The 20,652-nt window shown below is 33.0% G+C and overlaps 2 protein-coding genes across 2 annotated transcripts; both read left to right on the forward strand.

Moving 5' to 3' along the window:
- Positions 1–179: 179 nt before the first annotated feature.
- On the forward strand, positions 180–8,204 carry LOC105333187 (eukaryotic translation initiation factor 2A). The gene is made up of 10 exons (XM_066083928.1): positions 180–521; positions 1,989–2,121; positions 2,534–2,660; positions 3,402–3,497; positions 3,961–4,033; positions 4,121–4,183; positions 4,678–4,877; positions 5,395–5,439; positions 6,485–6,624; positions 7,353–8,204. The coding sequence occupies exons 2-10, from the start codon at positions 2,011–2,013 to the stop codon at positions 7,434–7,436; spliced, it is 939 nt and encodes a 312-aa protein (XP_065940000.1). The 5' UTR covers positions 180–521; positions 1,989–2,010; the 3' UTR covers positions 7,437–8,204.
- An 8,106-nt stretch (positions 8,205–16,310) lies between these two features.
- LOC105333190 (uncharacterized) lies at positions 16,311–20,302 on the forward strand. The gene is made up of 8 exons (XM_066083929.1): positions 16,311–16,444; positions 16,765–16,887; positions 17,220–17,346; positions 17,605–17,709; positions 17,993–18,065; positions 18,345–18,407; positions 18,527–18,950; positions 19,521–20,302. Exons 2-7 carry the CDS (start codon positions 16,777–16,779, stop codon positions 18,930–18,932), a joined length of 885 nt encoding a protein of 294 aa, XP_065940001.1. The 5' UTR covers positions 16,311–16,444; positions 16,765–16,776; the 3' UTR covers positions 18,933–18,950; positions 19,521–20,302.
- Positions 20,303–20,652: the final 350 nt, after the last annotated feature.

The following is a 20,652-nucleotide window of genomic DNA, read 5'->3' on the forward strand; positions in this document are numbered from 1 at the left end:
CTCTGGTTATAATGAGAAAAATTTCCTCTTCCAAAGCTGTGATTTTCATGACCCCTGGGTCAGGGGTTCTCGTGTTAGAGTGGAGCTCCAAAGAAATGCAGTAATCAGTTCTTTGAAAACCTTCTCCTGGGTATTCGTGATCAGTAATATTCGTGATCAGACAGTAATATCTCGTTTTCACAAGATAATATCCGATCGTTTTTCACAGGATAATTTCTCGTTCTCACGACTTAATAAGTCGTTTACACGAGACAATAAGTCGTTTTCACGAAATAATATTTTGTTATAGATGGACCACCAGAGTTGTTCTTCCGTCACAAAAGGGGGGGGGGGGGGTAAGAATGTAAAGGAAACGCTAGAGGTGTTCCGAGACGTGTTCAGCAGAGCGAGTGCCCCAAAAGTTGTGTTACGGGTACAGGGAATTTTGGCGCGCATAGTCACGCTCTGTTTAACAGGCCCCCGATATCCTATCCCAGACTTCCTTTCAGTTCTAACGCATTGTCGGAGAGTCACCTGTGAAGGTAAGCCTCGCATTTTAATTATAATATAAAATATATATTTTTATCCTTGACTCAGTTAATTCTGCTGCTTTTATCGAGTGCTCTTTAATTAGCGCTGCGTTTCACTGATTTTAAAACGACAGAAATTAAAGGACTTGTAACCACTGATTGAAATCAACCATGCATGCATATTTCCGCGGGTTTTTGACCCCTTGTGTTCCACACCCATCACGCATTAACAATGCTTATGCTGTGTATTTGATGAGGATATGTTTCTTACGTGTATTGCACATATCACAGGCATCTGAATTTCAATCAATAAACCGTTTTAGGTCTAAATATGGAATAAGAAATCATTCTTATAGTATTATAAGGTGATAATTTTGGTCGGGGCGTGGTCAAATCCAAATAAGCCAGAAGGGCTTTATGATAAAAAATGATTCCTTATTACTTACCATGCTTATATTTATATTATTTCTCATTTCTACTCTTAAAAACAACATATTAAAACCACTATTTTTTCATGTAGCACATGCTATGTATTACCATGCTGCGCAGTCAATACCATTTTTCGGTTATGCTATAATACACACCCATATTGTGTCACTCATCATTTACTGGGTTATATGCTTCAAACTTGATCTGTAATTTTATCACAGACAAAGACAGCTGAAAATGTAAATATAATGCTATATGTACCCTACAGATCAATATTATATAAATTAAATACGTATTATTTTCATAAATATACTATATATATATATATGATCAGTTTATTGGGTGTCCGGAGAAAACATATCCTTGGTGAAATTGTACCCTTGGGGTAGAGAAATCATAACCAAAATGTGAAATACTGTGGTTTCATCAATATTCGTTGAATACCAATTTTCGTGGATTTCGTTGTTGAGTTGATCCATGAAATTAAATGTTCATTGAAATGCAATTTCTATTAACATTTTGTATTGAAAGGGTCATTGGCCACGAATTTACGTATCCTTGAAACTGTGATTTTCATTTTATCCACGAAAATTGATACCCACGAAAATTAATGAAACCACAGTAGCATCATAGCTAGCAAAGAAGGTGAAATAGTTATAAAAGCTATGTTTTAATACATGAAGATAGAGGAATATATGAATTTCTTTATTAATAGTAACCATGTTTGTACATAATTATAATACAAAATACTACTACTTTTTACATAGTCTTTCTTAATTAAGTCATAGTAATTTCATTACTCATCATTTAATTAAGTTCTCCAATTACAATGCGCATTTAAAACTGTTAGTTTGCATATACCCTACGAATTAGTTTACATTTTCTCCTGGGTACCTTTTCTCCAGCATTCATTTATAGATAGAACTGTACACCTATCCAGCATTGAAATATTATAGATGAGCCCACAATTGATCCAATTTCTTAAATTATCTTTTCAGATTTAATCTATATCGTTGATCAATGATGTTTTTATTTTCTATATGGACATAGCTTAATTTCCACTGATAGTAGGATGGCACAGTACAAAATCCATGATCCGGACGAGATGATCCAATGTCCTTTGAATAAGGCCCATGTTTTGCAGGCTAAGAGGATGCAGTATCATATTATGGACTGTAGAAAAGTTTGTAGCTTAATTTGATTTTAATATATTTATTCTAATGATAGGTTTTACCTGGATTTTATTTTACTTCTTAGCTTGTTGTGAAAAAGTACTGACATATATTTTTAAAATACAAACTTTAATTTGCTCATTTAATTAAAGTTGGGAATTGTTTATGATATGCTCCCAAAACTCCTATAGTTACCAAAAGAAACTTTTATGAATTATGCCAAGCAATTACGATGTCCCGTAAGGGGGGATCATCCTTCACAGAAGAATTGCCAATGAGACAGTTAACTTGTTATAACATCAATCATCATCATTCGCCAAATAAATTTATGTGACAAGTTTTGAATTTTTATTCTTTGTTCTGTTGAGTGATGTTTGTCTTGTGTACCGTATATCAAAAAATAACCTCAGTATTACATTGCAGAACTTCAGACGAAATGAGCTGGCCACCTGTCCACTCAATGCTAGACATGTGATGCTGAAGAAAAATTACAGAGAACACATGGACAGTTGCCCAGACAGGGCTGTGGTTGAAGCAATGATGTCTAATAGTAAGGAATTTTGAAATGTCTCTTTTTGATGTACATTTAATAGACATAGAGTCACAGATTGAACCAACATGTCATTTCTCATTTGTCACTGACTTGATTATCAATTAATTCCTTTCTCAGATGGATAAGTTTAAGAACTTTTAGAGTTGTCCCTTGATTAAGATATAAACAGGAGGTTGACATTGGTTGAAAGTCTTTGAATTTAAGAATTGATTATCTGTTGAGTGGTTTTTGAATTGTTGTGTTTCATAATTAAATTTTCTTTCTTTACCTGTTAAAAAAAAATAACATAGTTAAGGATCATCTGCATTTATATACCGATAGGTCATGAAAAAAAATCCAAATCTGATTTAATAAGGGAATAGATAAATGAAATATCAACCAATATTTTGTACATATATGAGTATTAAATTTTGCGACAGTTTGAAGTTGAACTATATTGATGTTCCAGTCTAGTTTATCATGATATTAGTGGTAGTATTTGGAAAGCTGTTGAATTCAATCCATTTGATGTCAAAATTTGCAAGAAATTAAGTGTTTTATATGTTGAAATGATGCCAGATTGTACAAATACAAACATAATCTCTTTGGGATTGATATGTTTTTAAATAAGGGAAAGTCATATTGAAATGGTTGCAAGAAAGGTATACGGTACATGTATTAGAATAAACATTTTTTTTGGCCAGCAAATAGCTTTTAAGAACAAGAATTGAATGAATTTAATGCTTATGTTATTTACAGAGAGTGGAAAACAATCTTCAACGTTCAGAGGAGGATATTTAGGTCTCCCCATCTATGAACAAGTGATCATCCCTAATGGAGAAAACTGGGAGGATGGTCAGTGTTTTATATTGTTTTCTTAATCAAACAGAAGATTTATGAGTATTACTTCTTGATACCGTTAATATTTTAATTTAAATTGCAGAAAATAGGAGGAATTGAAGGGGTATGGGTTAATTGATTACCTTTTGAAACAATGTATCAATGTAGATGAAAGTGCATCACATTTAAGAAAAAGATCAACTATTAAAAATCTTTAAAATTGTATGATGAAAACTGTTAGACTTTGCTTTTATACTTTAAGATTGTGAAAATAATTGTGTAAAATTAAAGTTATTTGACAGTTAAATGTATTGTTTATTTCATAAAGAACAAAGAACGTCCCAATGCAAAGGAGACCCATGGATAGACCTCCTTAAATCATGTTTTTCTTTATGCATGCACAATTGAAACAACAAGATTTTATGATGGGGAAATCTGTTATTAAAAATAAAATAAAATTATTATGAAATATTTTCAGAGTATTTGTCTGTGCCGAAAATAGGGGTGGATTCCCAGCCTTTGGCCAAGCAGGATCACATGATCACTCCAGGGTAAGGTGTCCTCATCCAATCGGATCACTGAACAGATAGAGCAGCGGAATGTTACACATCTTCTCATTGGTTGTTTCTTACTTTCAGACCAACTCAGACAGAGAAGAAAGACTGTGCTAGACAGATGCACATTCCAGCTGAAAACAGGAGGTAGATTCCATTTGATATTGTTATCTCAATTTCATTTGCAAAAAACTGCAAGGCACTGCTCAATGTGGGTATGTTAAGACTTCCCCTATGATTTCATAACAATGTGAAGAAGTCACTTGTCAGTACGTCATATGTTATGAAGTCATGATCAACTCTGCGTCTCGATCTGCATTCCATTTGACAGCTGTCAGGAATGTATTGTAATGCTAAAAGTTTTAAGTGATTCAAACAATACAGTTTTAAAATTGTATTTTAGCTTCATGACACCTTATCATTGCTGCAAATATGAGTTTTTATGAACTAAAAATGCATTTTAGGTTGAATTCCTAGAATCTGTATATGTATGAACATTTGCTTGTCAAGTCATATTTGCAATGAAAAACTCTTCTTTTTTTCTAATTCGCTACTTTAAAAAGAGAAAAATCCTTTAAAACCAAAGATCAATGAGTATATTCAGTCCTATTTCAATATTGTTATGTACATTAATATAACAGGTATACAGCTCATCAAGCTGAGAACAATGAGCCCAGCAAGGTGCCCCTCCCCCAGCAGTGTCCCCCCAAGACGATCGCACCCACAAATGGGTCTCAGTCAATGAGGTCAACTCAACGTTCATCCGCAGTGTTTGCATGTAGTGTATCAATGGCAGGAATAGGTCGAGGTCGAGGTCGAGGTCAAGGTCGTAGCCAATCAGGTAACAGACTGAAGGATTGTGAATATAAAGTGTTATTATACCTCTGTGAATATATTATATGTTTATATGATTACAATGGATAAACGTGCTATTCTATCTAACCGTAAAATAGTTTCTGTGCTATCTGCCCATGGTGAATAGTCCTCAAAACTATTCACCGGCAGTATTCGATTTCTCTCGTTAAACTCGGAACACCTCTGGTGTCAGCAAAGTTGCTACATTAAATTCAACTTCTGATATTTCTCTAATTTGTTTATACCATCAAGAAAATCTGCATCGCCTACAAAAAAGTTTTCTTCGGTTTAAAATAGAATATATACTTACTGACTATATGGACTATAGCTAGATTATTGACCCCCTTGACAGCAAAACTCGCCTCAAGAAACACTTGCTGTCTCTAGGGACAATAAATTTGCAATCTTCCTCATAGCCAGTAATTGGATATATATTGTAGAATAAATACCAGTACTTGTCTTCAAATTTTGTTCTGTTTATGATGGGATTATTTTTATTTCAGAAAAATTGTTATCTCCTCCTCCTGCTGTGCCCAAAGTGAACAATGGTAGATATTCATTTAATTTTATATGTACAGTATATAGCTATTACCAACCTAATGAGGATTTACTATAACCTTATTCTGTTCTATATGTGTATTTGTAATATAAAACATTTGATACAAATACAAAAGCACAAACACAATTACAACAATTGGCAAAGGCCCAATGAATATATAGGAGCATCATTGTACATGTATGTTTACAATAACTGCATGTACAGAATTATTACTCATTAGGTTTGTAACTCCGCCTTGTCATCTATGAGATTAAGCATCCCAATATATTTCTGTAATCAGTAACAAACCTTAGAAGTGTTTTGTTTTCCCAACAACTATCAAGTGACATATTTATTCGCAAAAAGTGATGATCTACGCTGAGTCAAATACAAGTTCCCTAACATCTCGTCCAATTTAACTCATTCAAATTCTTAAAATTAAAAATCTCAGCTTTCAAATACTGTTAAAAAATCTTCACTTCACTCATGTTCACTTACAATGTTTTGTTGCCATTCAATTTCAAACATTCTCTCCCTTTCCTATGCAGAGATTTTCGCAAATCTCGATGCTGTCATTTTGTTCTGCTCAAGATACAACAATGTGATGTCAATATTTAAAGGGCAAATATTCTAATTTTAAGGAATTTTAAAGGGCTACTACTCCAACAAAAATTTAAGAACTTACGTCATGTGATTTCAATATGAAATGTCAAAATGAATAGGCGAAGCATCAGCCTATGTCGGCCATATTGCGGAATATTAATTCTCTTCAAACAGACATAGAAATCATGTGCTATGTTTGAACCAATGAAAGTGAGACATTTCAGTCAGAGGAAAAACAAATTAAGCAGTTTAACATTTCCTCACAATAATTGACATATGTGTTCAAAGCAGTCATTAATGAATTTAACTAATTTTAAAAATTGTGTAGATGTATATCACTATTTAAAAATAAATGTAAAATGTATCTTTCTTTGTCCAAGCTATTGGCAATATTTTACATAATGGAATAGTTTAGAGAACTTGACCTTTATATATGAGTTTGTGATCTTCAGGTATTGGGAAGGAAAATGGAATAACAGAGGACTCAATTGAAGACTTTGATAAGAATCTGAAGAAGATAGAGAAGAAGATCCGACAGATTGAGCTGCTGGAGACCAAGGTGGATGAGGGACACACCCTGACGGCGGAGGAGGTATAACACAAACTTGTCTTATAAATCACTGAGGCTTGAATAACATTCAAACTGTTAAAGATGTTCATTCGTTCATTCCTCTATTTTAGGGTATTCATTTTGGGTAACCTTTAGTCTGAATATTATGCATCGTATATCAATTTTACAATGCCAAATAAACTACATTGAATAGAAAAGTAAAGGAAAAATTCCATAGGTACGGAGTTTAGTAAGGGACAATACTTTGCAGCAGAATTTTAAGGCTTTCGAGAAGAAAATGAACATTTTTCATTTCTCAGTAGTTCTAGAGTTTCCTGATTTTAAAAGTAGATGAAATTTCCAGATAATTTTTGGAATATCCAAGTTGTTCCCAAAATCATATTTGAAAAAAATTTTATGTTTTCTAAATACAAAATTGTACATTAGTTTAACAAATTCTCTATTCACTCCAATTTTTCAAATATATATTTAAAGAAAAATTCTTAATGACAGCAGTAACTTGCATATTCTACATACTGTAATTGACATATGATATACATGTATTACACTGAATTATTGTTCAGGAAAAATATGATATAATGTTGTTTAAATAATCTTCTGAACAATGTTGTACCCTAGCTTTGCAAGTTCTACATCTGTTCCTTTTTAACTGATGTTTATAGAGTTTATTTCACTTTGTTAAAAGTTGTGCATTAAGATTTCATATTGCATTCTTCTTTACCCCGTAATTTTGAATACGGTATTTGTAGGCTGAAAAAGTGGTTAAAAAGGAGATGCTAGCCAAAGAAAGAGAAGACCTGCTGCATCAGAAAGTGAAATCAAACAGAGGTTGAATGGCCACTAGTGTAGTTGAACATTTGTATGTTATTATAACATGATCTGTAAAAGCAAAATTTTTTTGTCTGAAGTTATTTTTTCCTTATACCGGTATCATTGTCAATATTTATAAACAAAATCATATTCCAACCTCAAACAATATTTATTTTAAAATTTTGTAAACTGAAAATCAAGTGATGAAAGATGATATTGTTAATACATGTACTATATTGTCATGACAACTGTTGTGGTTGTTGTTAGCAATTAAGGCAACCTTCAGCTTTTTGTTTTTCTTTCTGCCTATGTACAAACCCTACCTTGGTTTTATATAGATTACTTTTTTTATTTTAAAAGTATTTGAATTGGAGTGAATATATCTTTATTTTTAACATTAAAACAATATTGCTTAAACCTGCGTTCATGTGCATTTAAAGAGGTTTGATGGTCGCTCAGAAATGTATGTACATTGGTTATATCCAAGTAAACAATGGTTAGCTGAATCTATGTTGTTGATTATTAAGTTTGTTTTAAAGATTCTGTAATATAACTAAATATCAGTTTGCTTTTATCTTGGTTGTTTACCCTAGATATGCACATTTTAGAATTCTTGTTCAAATTTTCCTACAATTTTGCAGAATTGTCATCTTATTTCTATACTCTTTTGCTATATCGGTGTAGTATCGACTCGCGTATGTAAACAGTTTTATATGGTGATGGCATGTAGAAATGTTTCTGGCTGGTTCTGAACATTTATCTAAACTAGGCTCAAGACCATATTGTATATTTGTGATAGTGGGTTGTCCCAAGAATTAAACAAGTCCACTTAAGGGTTCTTCGATCATTTATTCGGATACATGGATAGGATTAAAGGATTTAAACCCTGTAATATAATTCATAGATATCAGCATAAAAAGGATCAATGTTTACATAAGTTTCAGCATAAAAATATACAATCATATTCAAATACATATTCATGAAATACATTAATGCTGAGAGTTCACTAATCAAACTATTTGTAAAGAAGGATAACTCTTGATTAAAATGCATCATAAATTCAGTGTCAAGAAGAGTTACTGCCCTTGAACACAATTTACAAAAATATAGAAATATGCTCTACATCTTTATCAATATCAATATTTAATTAAATAAAAACATATACTTTCAATGTAACTCCTTTGTAGATTACATTTTATCAAGATACATAAAATAAATATAAAAATATAACTTTGCAACGATCACCTGTTTATAGAACAAGGTTTCATGCACAATCCTGCAGATTACTCTGACAATGGTAGCTAGTCTCTAACTACAAGTATTAAATATGGTAACAATAACTAACCTTTCACATATATTAGAAATGAGATACTATAGCTTAGATATCAGAACTATGAATTACTGGGATAATTTATAAAATACATTCTTTCATAAATAAGGTATTATAACCTCAAACAAGTAGAATTAGCCAAATGTACCAATTAATAGAAAATATCATTATCATCTATTAAATTATATATTAAAGTTCAAGAATACCAAAAAATAGAACACTTACTATAAATGACTGCTTCAAATATGTTGATGAAATAAATAAATAAGTGAAATCGTCTCTTAAAAAATTAGGTCTTACTCCTAGGAATACTAGCCTTGGTCTGTCACAAAGGCTACTCAGTTAAAGCGGGAAAAAATCATAAAAACATACTATTGGCTAAGTAAACCACCTGATCTTGTCCACATGTATGTAAGTGACCATACAGGTGAAATGACTTAGGGCTATAAAATATTAGAAACCACTAGAATAGGTAATTAAGTAATGATTACTTGATAGATGCATAAAAGACAGGGAGTTATAGGGATATTAGTCTGTTTCTAAATATGTACATGTAAAATATGGAATATAGGATGATGATGATGAAATATGAATAATATGCATGAATGTAATTATCATAAAATGCACCCTATTACATATTGAAAAAAAATTCAGTAAAAGTTTGATGTGATGTTTTGTTTGTAAACAGTTTTGTTTGTAAACATTTAAGTAATTAAATAAAAAGAATGTCCACTCTGGATTAAGTTACAAGACAAGGGGGCCAGCTAATTATATCGTTGACCTAGTCAAATCAAATTTAATGACCAAAAAAAAAAAACAACAAAATTAAAGCCTAATGTTATGATCTCTGTGCCAGTACAAAAATGTATACTTATATTGTTCTTCTAAGCCATTGTATAGTTATTATATATAGTCATATTTTGAAATAAAGATTGTATTAGATGTGTTTATGACTGATTTTATCATTTTGCATGGGTTAACAAAAGTTGGTAATAATTTTATCGGATATACTAACAGGTCCATTTCGAATTAAATATGGTTTATTTAAACAATAAAATGCTTTCTTTGGTGATTCATTAGGGATATGAAGGTAGCGACATTGTAGGAAAAAATTTTCCTGCAAAGATCGCTACGTTCATAACCCGCATGAATCATCAAAGAAAGCATTTTATTGGGAGTTGATTTTTATCAACTCTCCTATGCTCAGACAAACCGAAAGAGAAACAGTGTTTGGACCTCAGCACAAATCATTGCTGCTGACAAGACTTATTTCTTGAAAAAAATAGATAAATTCGATGAAATGTATGCTAATTAAAGCATTGTTTTTCAAGGAAACTTATTTATATATACCTTGAAAAATAGTCAGGTTTTAAATGATACGAACAATTTAAATATTTTTGTAGTCGTATGTATTCCTACGCCAGAGTTCAATATAGTCTCGTTCAACTCGACGCTCAGCTGTCTCCGTAAATCCTTGTCGGAGATTTACGGTGTCAGCCGAGCGTTTGGTTGAACGAGACTAGATATAGAGTTCGCTTGGATCCATACAATTTTCGAGAAATATTTCTATTACTGATTGAATTAATTTTATCTTTAAATATTATTTAACATGATTCATATGGGGGTATCTCAATATTCTTGTCGAAAAAGTCCAAAAATTCATATTATAAAAATGTGCGTAATTCAAATTAGAAACTACATGTACTTGTCATGCAAAATAGTTCATATCATTGTTCATCCGGGATTTACTAAGGTCGCTGTTGGTTCAGACCAATCGATAAACAGGGCGTGTCAATTTCAGTCCTGTCACTATCAGCCGCTGTAGATTTCGACCAGTCGATAAATAGGGCGTGTAGATTTCAGTCTGGCTGTTTCTACAGAGCTATGAATAAACTATAAGTTTCCGTAAGAAATAGAGGAAATTTTGCTTGGTAGATGTAAACGCTAACGCGGGTTATGTATTTTTTCTGCAATGTCGCTACCTTCATATCCCGAATGAATCACCAAATAAAGCATTTTATTGTTTATATTAACATCTTTCTTTAAGCTAATTGATAAATTGATTATGAAAAGTAAGTAAAATTTACTAAATTACTGTTAATGTACGTAAGTACGTTAGCTAAAAGAAACAGCCAAATCGTCTCCTTCGAGACTTTGATTCTGACATCGTCATGATTATTTCGTGCAGTCCCTGATTTTTTCCTAGGTCGTTGCAGGTTTGGACCAATCGAGAAACAGGGCGTATCAATATCTGTCCTGTCTTTTTCTTGTCAGTTTCAGCCGCTGTAGATTTCGACCAATCGATAAACGGGGCGTGTAGATTTCAGTCTGCTGTTTCTATAGAACTATGAATAAACTATAAGTTTCTATAAGAAATAGAAGGAATAATACTTGTTGGATGTAATTATATACATATGTACTCAAATGCATATCTTCTGCTCTTGTGAAGAAAATATTGGAGTTGGATAGAATCAATTTCAGACAACAGATTTACATATATATATTTACCACTGAAGTGGATTGGTATCCCGTTTCTTTCAAAAGTATTTGATATTTTGTACAAAATGACATTTTCCTCGGAAAACTGGCGAAATAACACCTTCATTTATTTCTAAACATTTTGTCGGATAAACTTATTATAAGCATGTTCACCATAACTGTGTTTTACTGTCTATAGTCTATAGATACATTTATCGTTAATTTTTGTTTCAAATCTTCAGAACGAACGACTACTATGCAAAATTTGCTTACTTGTCCTTTATGTTTATCCATCATTGTAATTTTTCTCTACAGCCGATTATCATGGATACATCGCAATAAATCGACATTATTAATGAATTTTAATTAAATAGGTTTTAAGGTCAGACGACACGTTCCTCATTTTATATAACTTTTTCCAGGAATTTGTTATTGATTTACTACTACTTTTAGATGCTTTCTTGCAAAAAATTAGGATACCTTGCCAAGAATTTCTGCAAAATACTAGAGTATGCAATTTCCTATATAATCGTTTTGAAAATACACTTGAATTGCTGATATAAAAATTTATACATTGATACATACAGCCGGGGATGGTGTTTGAACTCACGACCCATGGAACTTACAGTTCTAGCAGAGTGCGGCCACCGCTCTAATCACTCGGCCATCTACGTTTACAGGTGCAATAAATAATAATTTTTATTGGAACTCTTTATTACGAGGAGATACAAAAAAGATGCTCGAGGAACGTGTCGTCTGACCTTAAAACTATAAACTAGACAACACTGAGATGGTGAAAATCTTAAAAATGGAGAATGGGATGAAAAGAATTTCAGAGAATTTTGCTTTGACATTGACCTATATCTTAGAAATTTTCCAGCTGGTATAGAACTTGTTATTCTATCTCATTACCCCTTACATACAGGCATGTTTGTTCAATCTGACCAAGATTAAGCATTTACAATCTAAAACTAATTATAAAGAGATCCGCTAAGACTTCACATCGACTTGGTTCAAGGTCACTGCACGCCATTAACCAAAAAGCTGTGTTAAGTAAAGTATTAGCCAAATAGGGCTAAGTGGAGAGTACATATATGCTCTTAAAAATGGGATTTTTGTGTGATCCGATATGACTATGACACTTGACGTACAAGCATCATTCCAGGTCATTACATACCTTTTGATCAACAGCACCTTTAACCATAGATATTCTGTGAGTGAAGTATGAGGCAGATTGGACCAAAGGGAGAGAAGATACGCCCCAGGCAAGGATTTTATATATAATTCTGTATGGCCTTAACCTTAGACCTAAAAAAATGGTTCAAGGTCACTGCACACCCTCATTTTACCCAAAGGTACTCTGTGAGTGAAGTAAGAGCCAGATTGGGCCAAGGGGAGAGAAGATATGCTCCGGACAAGCGATCTCGGTTTGACAGGCAGACGTTGGGACGGACAGACAAACTGATCACTGTAGGACACCCGCTCTAATAAAACTAATAAAGTGCTACATATGACGAATGAAACAACATACTTTATGTTATATTCAAAGATTAAATTCTTAAATTATTACTTATATCTGTATTATTTCCAATTTCTACACTTTAAAACAGAATTATTTTTAAACACAAATTTTTTTTTATAGCACATGCTAAGAATTACTACGCGGCGTGCTGGCAGCCCATCATGCTGTAAGACGCGCCCATTTTGTGTCACTCATGCTTTATGAAGTTATTGGGTTTTAGTATGGAACGCCATAGCTGCCTTAAGGTCAATTTCATATTATATGAATTGGTATATCTTGTATATGCAATAGTAACATCATTATATACAGTGGTAACATCATTATATACTGTGATTTCGCCATTATATTCAGGGGTAAAAGTTTTATATGAAGTGGTAACATCATTACGTTATGTCGTAAGATCAATATGGGCAGTGGTTTATTCATTATATGCTATGAATAAATCTTTATATGATATGATAAACTCATTTCATACAGAGCTAAACTCATAATGAACTATTGTTCAATCGTTATATTATATGGTACACTCTTCATGTGCAGTTGCAAAATCCTTTTATGCAGTACAACGTCTTGACATTAGGTGATAAGTTCATTATATGCAGTACTAACATCATGTTATGGTGTATTAAAACCATTATGTATGGTGGTAAAACCTTTATGTATTGTGGTGAAAGCTTTACATGCAACTGTAAATCCTTTCTATGATGTGACAATTTTATAATATGCTATTGTTGAGTCATTATATTATGAGGTCAGTTCTTTACATGATGTGATCATTTCATTATATGGAGTGGTAACTTCTTTATATGCAGTCGTAACTCTTTATGATCACGTTGTAAACTGGTTCTCGCTGAAAAGTTTTAATGGGGAGGAGGTCCAGTTTTATTTTTAAAAAGATGCCGCGTTCATTGTGACGATGCACATTTCCTGGTCAACTTGTCGTTTGTTTTGAAGAGAGAGAGAGAGAGAGAGAGAGAGAGAGAGAGAGAGAGAGAGAGAGAGAGAGAGAGAGAGAGAGAGTTTGAGAGTTTCTCTGTTCTTGATACATCGATGTGTGATAAATCGAATGAATTTTTAGTAGAGTACGCGTTTAATTTTAAAAGTAAAACAAATTTCAAAAAATGATTGTACTTTGTGTAGAAATTTAATACCCCCCCCCCCCCTCTGCTTCTAGATTCGCGCATACAGTTAGGTAGATCATTTTATGTATCTTGATATTAACATAGAACAATTTGATTTCTACTTGCTATCGTGTTTAAAATATACTTGTAATTCCTCGGAGCTTACATGTAATTAATTAATCTAATTCTGTCTATTCAAAAACGTTTAAATTGAGTTACTTTGTTCTTGATTGTTATTCAAAATAATTTTAATAGCAACGATATAAACCGTGGCGCTTGGAACAAACTTATCCGTATTTTGCTGATTCATAAATTTTTGCACGGCTTGCTTTTAACGATGTCGAACAATATGTACATATATTTTGAAAACGACATATTTTACAAAAAGATACATTATTTTATCGATTAATGCGTTACTTTGGTTTAAAACCTCTCGTTCAGCAGCAAATGATTACAATTCATGTTTATAATCAAAATGTGAACAAAGTCGGTAACGTTGAAGAAAATCAGCACACATGTAAAATAATAGAATGACAAGCGTTTTGAAACTTATTTATCGGGACATTAATTATTTTCAAAACCATCGGAATAGGGGTATTACCTTTTCGTGCGATCAAAAATTAATTTGAAAAATACCAAGCACTTCTTTGTTAAAAATATGTCTCTTTGAAACAAAAAATCGGATATGCCATAAGACCAGTCACATTTTTCAGTGTAACAATTTTACAATTTGTTTAATGCATGGGGGTCTTGAACGGGGGGTGGGGGTGGGTCGCGGGAAGGACCCCGCCCCAGAAAAATTGAAATTTCTTAAATTCCCATGAAATTACCAAAAATTTGCCTCGAACCCACCTCCCCCACTCCTTCGGCAAACTTCAGTATTCATATTGCAACCCCCCCCCCCCCCGAAATTTTTTTCTGGATCCGCGTATAAAATGGTTTTATAAAAATGATATGAAGATATCTGCAACAGGATAATAGCACAGGAACTGCAACACCTTCTTTGTAGGATTTAAAATACAAAAATACATGCCCGGTGGGCTTAAATTTGATACAGTGGATGAAATAACCATTTAAAAAGGTACCAACCAATTTCTTTATTATTTCTAAAAAAATCAAATTAATTTAAACAAAATGAAAACGAATTTTTATATTATGTCTATGAATGAAAATATGTCTTTTCCTTTTGTGTTGGAGGCATTGATCAGCGAGGAGTAGCACCTACCGGGTACATTGAAACAAAGGTATTTTGACTTTGATTGCTTGATTTTTTGTACTTTCTTTTACTTTTAAATTAAAAGCATGCTCTATAATAATACATTCGATTTTTCACACAAAATGGGTTCACTGATTGATATTATGATATCGATGTTAAAGGACAGATAAACTCTCTTAGTCTCTCCCTCTCTCTTTCTCTGTCTCTTTCTTTCTCTTCAAAACAAACGACAAGTTGACCAGGAAATGTGCATATCACAATGAACGCGGCATCTTTTTAAAAATAAAACTGGACCTCTTCCCCCATTAAAACTTTTCAGCGAGAACCAGTTTACAACCTCATCATAAAGAGTTACGACTGCATATAAAGAAGTTACCACTCAATATAATGCAATGATTGCATCGTGTAAAGAACTGACCTCATTATATAATGACTCAACAACGGCACTTTATGAAATTGTCACATCATATAAAGGATTTACAGTTGCATGTAAAGCTTTCACTACAATACATAAAGGTTTTACCACCATACATAATGGTTTTAATACACCATAACATGATGTTAGTACTGCATATAATGAACTTATCATCTAATGTCAAGAAGTTGCACTGCATAAAAGGATTTTGCAACTGCACATGAAGAGTGTACCATATAACATAACGATTGAACAATAGTTCATTATGAGTTTATCATATCATATAAAGATTTATTCATAGCATATAATGAATAAACCACTGCACATAATGATCTTACGACATAACGTAATGATGTTACCACTTCATATAAAGATTTTACCCCTGAATATAATGGCGAAATCCCAGTATATATTGATGTTACCACTGCATATAATGATGTTACCACTGCATATAATGATGTTACCTCTGCATATAATGATATTACTATTGCATATAATTGAAATACCAATTCATATAATATGAAATTGACCTAAAGGCAGCTATGGCCTTCCATATTTTAGGGTTCAAAATTGATTGGTAATGTTATCACAGACAAAGGCAGTTGAAAATGTAAATATAAAAGTATATGTATTATGCTTCAAGTGAATATCTTGCACGCATGCATTACTTTTGATCGCCCGGGATAAAAAGTAAGCTCTTTCATGCCCACTGGATCATCATGATCATGTCATGCGCTTGGCTCGGATCAATTTTAATTTTAAATTCAAATGCTATATTTCACTGACTCGTGTCTTTTTTTTTTTCAATTCTGTTTCATTCCCAGATTCCTTTTAGTGCAAATTAAAAAAAAAAAAAATAAATCATCAGATTATACGAACGAGTTGTCTAGTGAAGCAAAAATTGCGGGAAAAGTTGGACTGATCTGTCAAAGAGAAGAAACACGGGACTGTAAGTTGTATAGTATTGACACATTGAATAAATAGTGTTTGCATGGCATACACGGTTAGAAGAAATTGTGCTTTTATTTTCCGCAACCGAATTTCCATTGTGGAAACAAACCCAATCGTGTACAGGCGGCCCAAGGCGAATCCAAGAAGTATCGTTAACATTATTGAAAAATATAAGCCCAGCTCAATTTGCTGATTTAATGGCATCATACAGTAACCCTCCCTCAACACTTCTTTATAATTAGTATACTTAACTGTTACTGAAAGTCAAAGGTGAAGGCCGTTGGTCTCTGAGGTCTTTTGAAATATTTTTTTGATCAGGTCAAGATTACAATGGCACAGTACAAGGTGTTGGATCCGGAGCAGGAAATTCCTTGTCCCTACAACAGGTGTGAGATGATCCGAGCCAAGCGCATGCCGTACCACCTCATCAAATGCAGGAGGGCAAGTATAGTTTAATGGAGAAAAATATATGATTTTACTTTTTAAAACAAAGATTTGTGTGTTCATTTTCTTTTGGTAAACGTATAAGAATAGATGGGGGATATGTTCAAAGACCAAAAAATTAATAGGAAGAATTCATGAAGGTGAAATGATTTACGATCTATTCTAATACATATATGTATATGTATACTATTGTCAAATGTTATGTTTTTTTTAAAACAAATATTGGCTATTTAAGATCTTTGATTCAGAATAAGAATGACTAAATGACTTAATCAATTATTATTATGTGAACACTAAAGTTAAATATCCTGTTCTCATTTGTGTTGTAGAACCACCCTTGTACAGAATTTGCTAGTTGTCCACTGAATGCAATACATGTGGTTCCCAAGCCCGAGCTGAGGTACCACATAGAAAACTGCCCAGACAAACCGCGAATAGAACAAGACCTCTCTTATGGTATGCAGTCTTATCCAAATGTTAGATTTTCATGCATTTTTTATGCTAAATTTCTTCATAAATATATAAAATTGGCAGATGTTGGTATGAACGATAATATTAGCTTGTATTAGCATAAATGAAGCATGTATTTGATGCTTTAAATAGAATGTTGAATTCTCTGGTTAAATATGTTACACAGTAATTGATTTGTCAAGAGACTTTGGGCAAACAGCCTGCATGATTGAATCACATCATAAATCTTATTTTTTGAACCAGAGATCCAGAAGGAGGCGGGTAGTACCGGTACCCTGTTTCAGGGCTGTGTGGATTTACCAGAGTATCACCAGATAACAGTCAACTCCGAGGACGACTGGGAAAAAGGTGACTTATTGATACAGTAAAACACGGTTATAGTGAACACGCTCATAATGAATTGATGTTTACATCGAAGTGATTTATATTCCCGATGACTTAGTTACAGGTACATGTTGTAAACTTGACTAATTTAAAGAATTACACTTAAAACGAAGTAAAATCAGCTTCCCTGGCACTTCGTTATAAGCTTGTTTTACTGTACTATGTTCAGCTAGTAATGCAATATAGTGTAAAAATTTATACTTTTTACATAATTATCAATACATGTATTTCATTATTTATTCTTCAGAAGTTCCACTTCTGCCTCGTATTGGAGTAGACCCAAACTATTTTGCTAAAATAGAAGGAATCCACATTGATGGGTAAGGCCCAATATTAATTGATCAGAGGACAAGGATACCACAATGTTATAATTAAATGTCAGGGTCTTTTTAATAAGTTCAGACATACATTATACTAATGTTTAATTTTTCTCAGGGATATACTAGTACATATACTAATGTAGCAAGTATGTCCCTGGTTATAAGCGGTTATCATTCAGCATTGAACTTTTTTTTTAGAAAATGAGAAAATAATCATGTTACTGATTTATAATACAGAATTCATCCGATTAAAAATGCCATGTCTCTGATTTCATACAGACTAACAAATGCAGAGAAGAAGTACATGAAAATTCAGTATGCTCTTCCACCAGGAGAAAGAAGGTTTTCTCTCTCTCTCCCTCTCTCTCTCTCTCTCTCTCTCTCTCTCTCTCTCTCTCTCTCTCTCTCATGGTATTTATCTCCTCAATAACTTCATTCATTGCATTGGCTTTCTATTTCAGATATGTTAAGTATCCAGATAAACCTTCAGTAACGCAGCAACAAGAGGCCAAGAGAGAGGAGGTGGAGGAAGAGCTGAGAATTCCCAACAAGATTTCACAGACCTATATCTCCAACCCCAAGCCAGCCAAACAGCAGCCCTCTGCTGTGTTTGCCTTCTCTCTGTCTTCTGTTGGAGTTGGGAGGGGCCAGACAGCCTCTGTAGGGGAGCAACAAAACCCACAGAACATTGGGAGGGGCAGAGCCTTGGTTGGGAGAGGGATTGCTGGACTAAGGATAGGAGACGGTAGTGAAGGCCTAGGCAGCTCAATTTCCCCGGCTGGCAGAGGACAGATTGGGAAGGAGTGCCATGCTAAAGGAATTGCTGGGAAACTGTTCTCTTCTGGAATTGGACGTGGGAGTCACTGAAGGCAAAGATAAAGAGAGGTATAGCATATTTGATAATTTACTTTCGAATGGTCTTCCAGTCCTCTTTAAGTCATAAATATTCTACTTTAGGTCATCTTGTCTCGTACACTTTGAGTTATTTCCCTTACTTTAGAGTTGTCCCCTCCTCTTTGAATCACCTTGGAAGATTAAAATATTTTTGCCCTCTCTGTCATTCTGTTTGTATGCAAATAACCAATTTTGGCGTTAATGTTTAAATTGAAGCTGGTTAGCTCTTCAAATTCAAGATCTGTATTCAATTATGAGTGCTTTTTCTGAGATGCCATGATCAAAGACAGGGTGATTAAGATATTAAGATATTATCTGCCTGTCTCTAATGCATATTTATCCAAACATATTTTATCGATTATATTTACCGATATGTTATCATAACATTTGGTCATATTCAGATGCATTTGAGTTTAACAAACACAAATGGTTGCTGGTACACATGTATCAACATGTTAAATTTTATTACAAAAAGCAGATCAGATAATTAATTAAGTTTTTTAAATATATTAATTGCCTGCATCCTTTCACAAATGCATATAATATTCCCTTTTTTGACAGATAAACACCTATATACTTCAGTGTTGAGGATGTTTGAAAATGACCAACATGCCAAGGAGAATTTTTTTTTCCTGTAGACAATTATCAAAATGTTTAGTTTACAATTATATGCAAAGAATGTATAGCTGTAAAATTCTATTATATTAAAGTTGGTTTTTTTGTCATTTTTCCATTTAGGACCAGATATATTTCTTGTTTTTATGGCGTCGAGCGAAGCTCGAAAGCCATCTAGGGATCGTACGTCCGGAAGTTACATTTTTAGGAGCCAAACAACTCAAATGAGTGCAAAGTTTTCGTATGTGTTTCAAGAAAAATAGATGACATACTTCAATTTCGAGCAGAACTGTACGTCAACAAAACAAGTTTGCAGATTCGAAATGGTTGCCGTCTTTAAAAATGTTCACATTTTATTGAAAACAATATGTCTCGGTTTCAGCGGATGAATACACTAGCACCGAGACACATGCGATAGCTGGGCTTACATACTCAATTTGGTTATGAAATGTACTAGCCTGCAAAATAGATGATTTTGTATCCATATCGAAAATTGACAATGCACAAATGTTTGATCTTGTAGAAACAAAACTTCCTAATCGAGCGATAAGTACATCTACATAAACCAACTAGTGAACTACTTTCACTTTGTAAACAACGTGAATGGGTGCTTTCTTTTATCTACCCCCGATCTTTTCGGCCCGTGTCATTTGGATCCTTGTGAATTTTAGATGAAATTGATAATAAGAGACAGAGTGGTTATCAGCAGTGTACAATATATAGAATTAAACACAATAATAATTTAAATATTTATTTCCATATAAATAGAGAAAAAAAATCTAAAAAAATTTTAACTCCTAAGATATTACTATAAACTTAAATTTTCAATTGAAATTCAAAACTTTTTAAGAATTAGGTGAGCAAATTTGTAATGAATTGTAATTTTATTAGTTATGTGATAAATAACATTTTCTATTTTTTAAATTTTTTTTTTTGATAATTTATGGAAAACAAAATACCAGCTTTTGAACTTGGTCATTTTTTGGCAAAATATTGCATATAGGGTACCATCATTGTATGGATAAGTCCTCCTACAGTTTTCAAAATAGGAAGTTGTTCTTTTGCAGATCAATTAAAC

The sequence above is a fragment of the Magallana gigas genome, chromosome 5 (genome assembly GCF_963853765.1).
Source record: "Magallana gigas chromosome 5, xbMagGiga1.1, whole genome shotgun sequence".
Classification (NCBI taxonomy): Eukaryota; Metazoa; Mollusca; class Bivalvia; order Ostreida; family Ostreidae; genus Magallana; species Magallana gigas.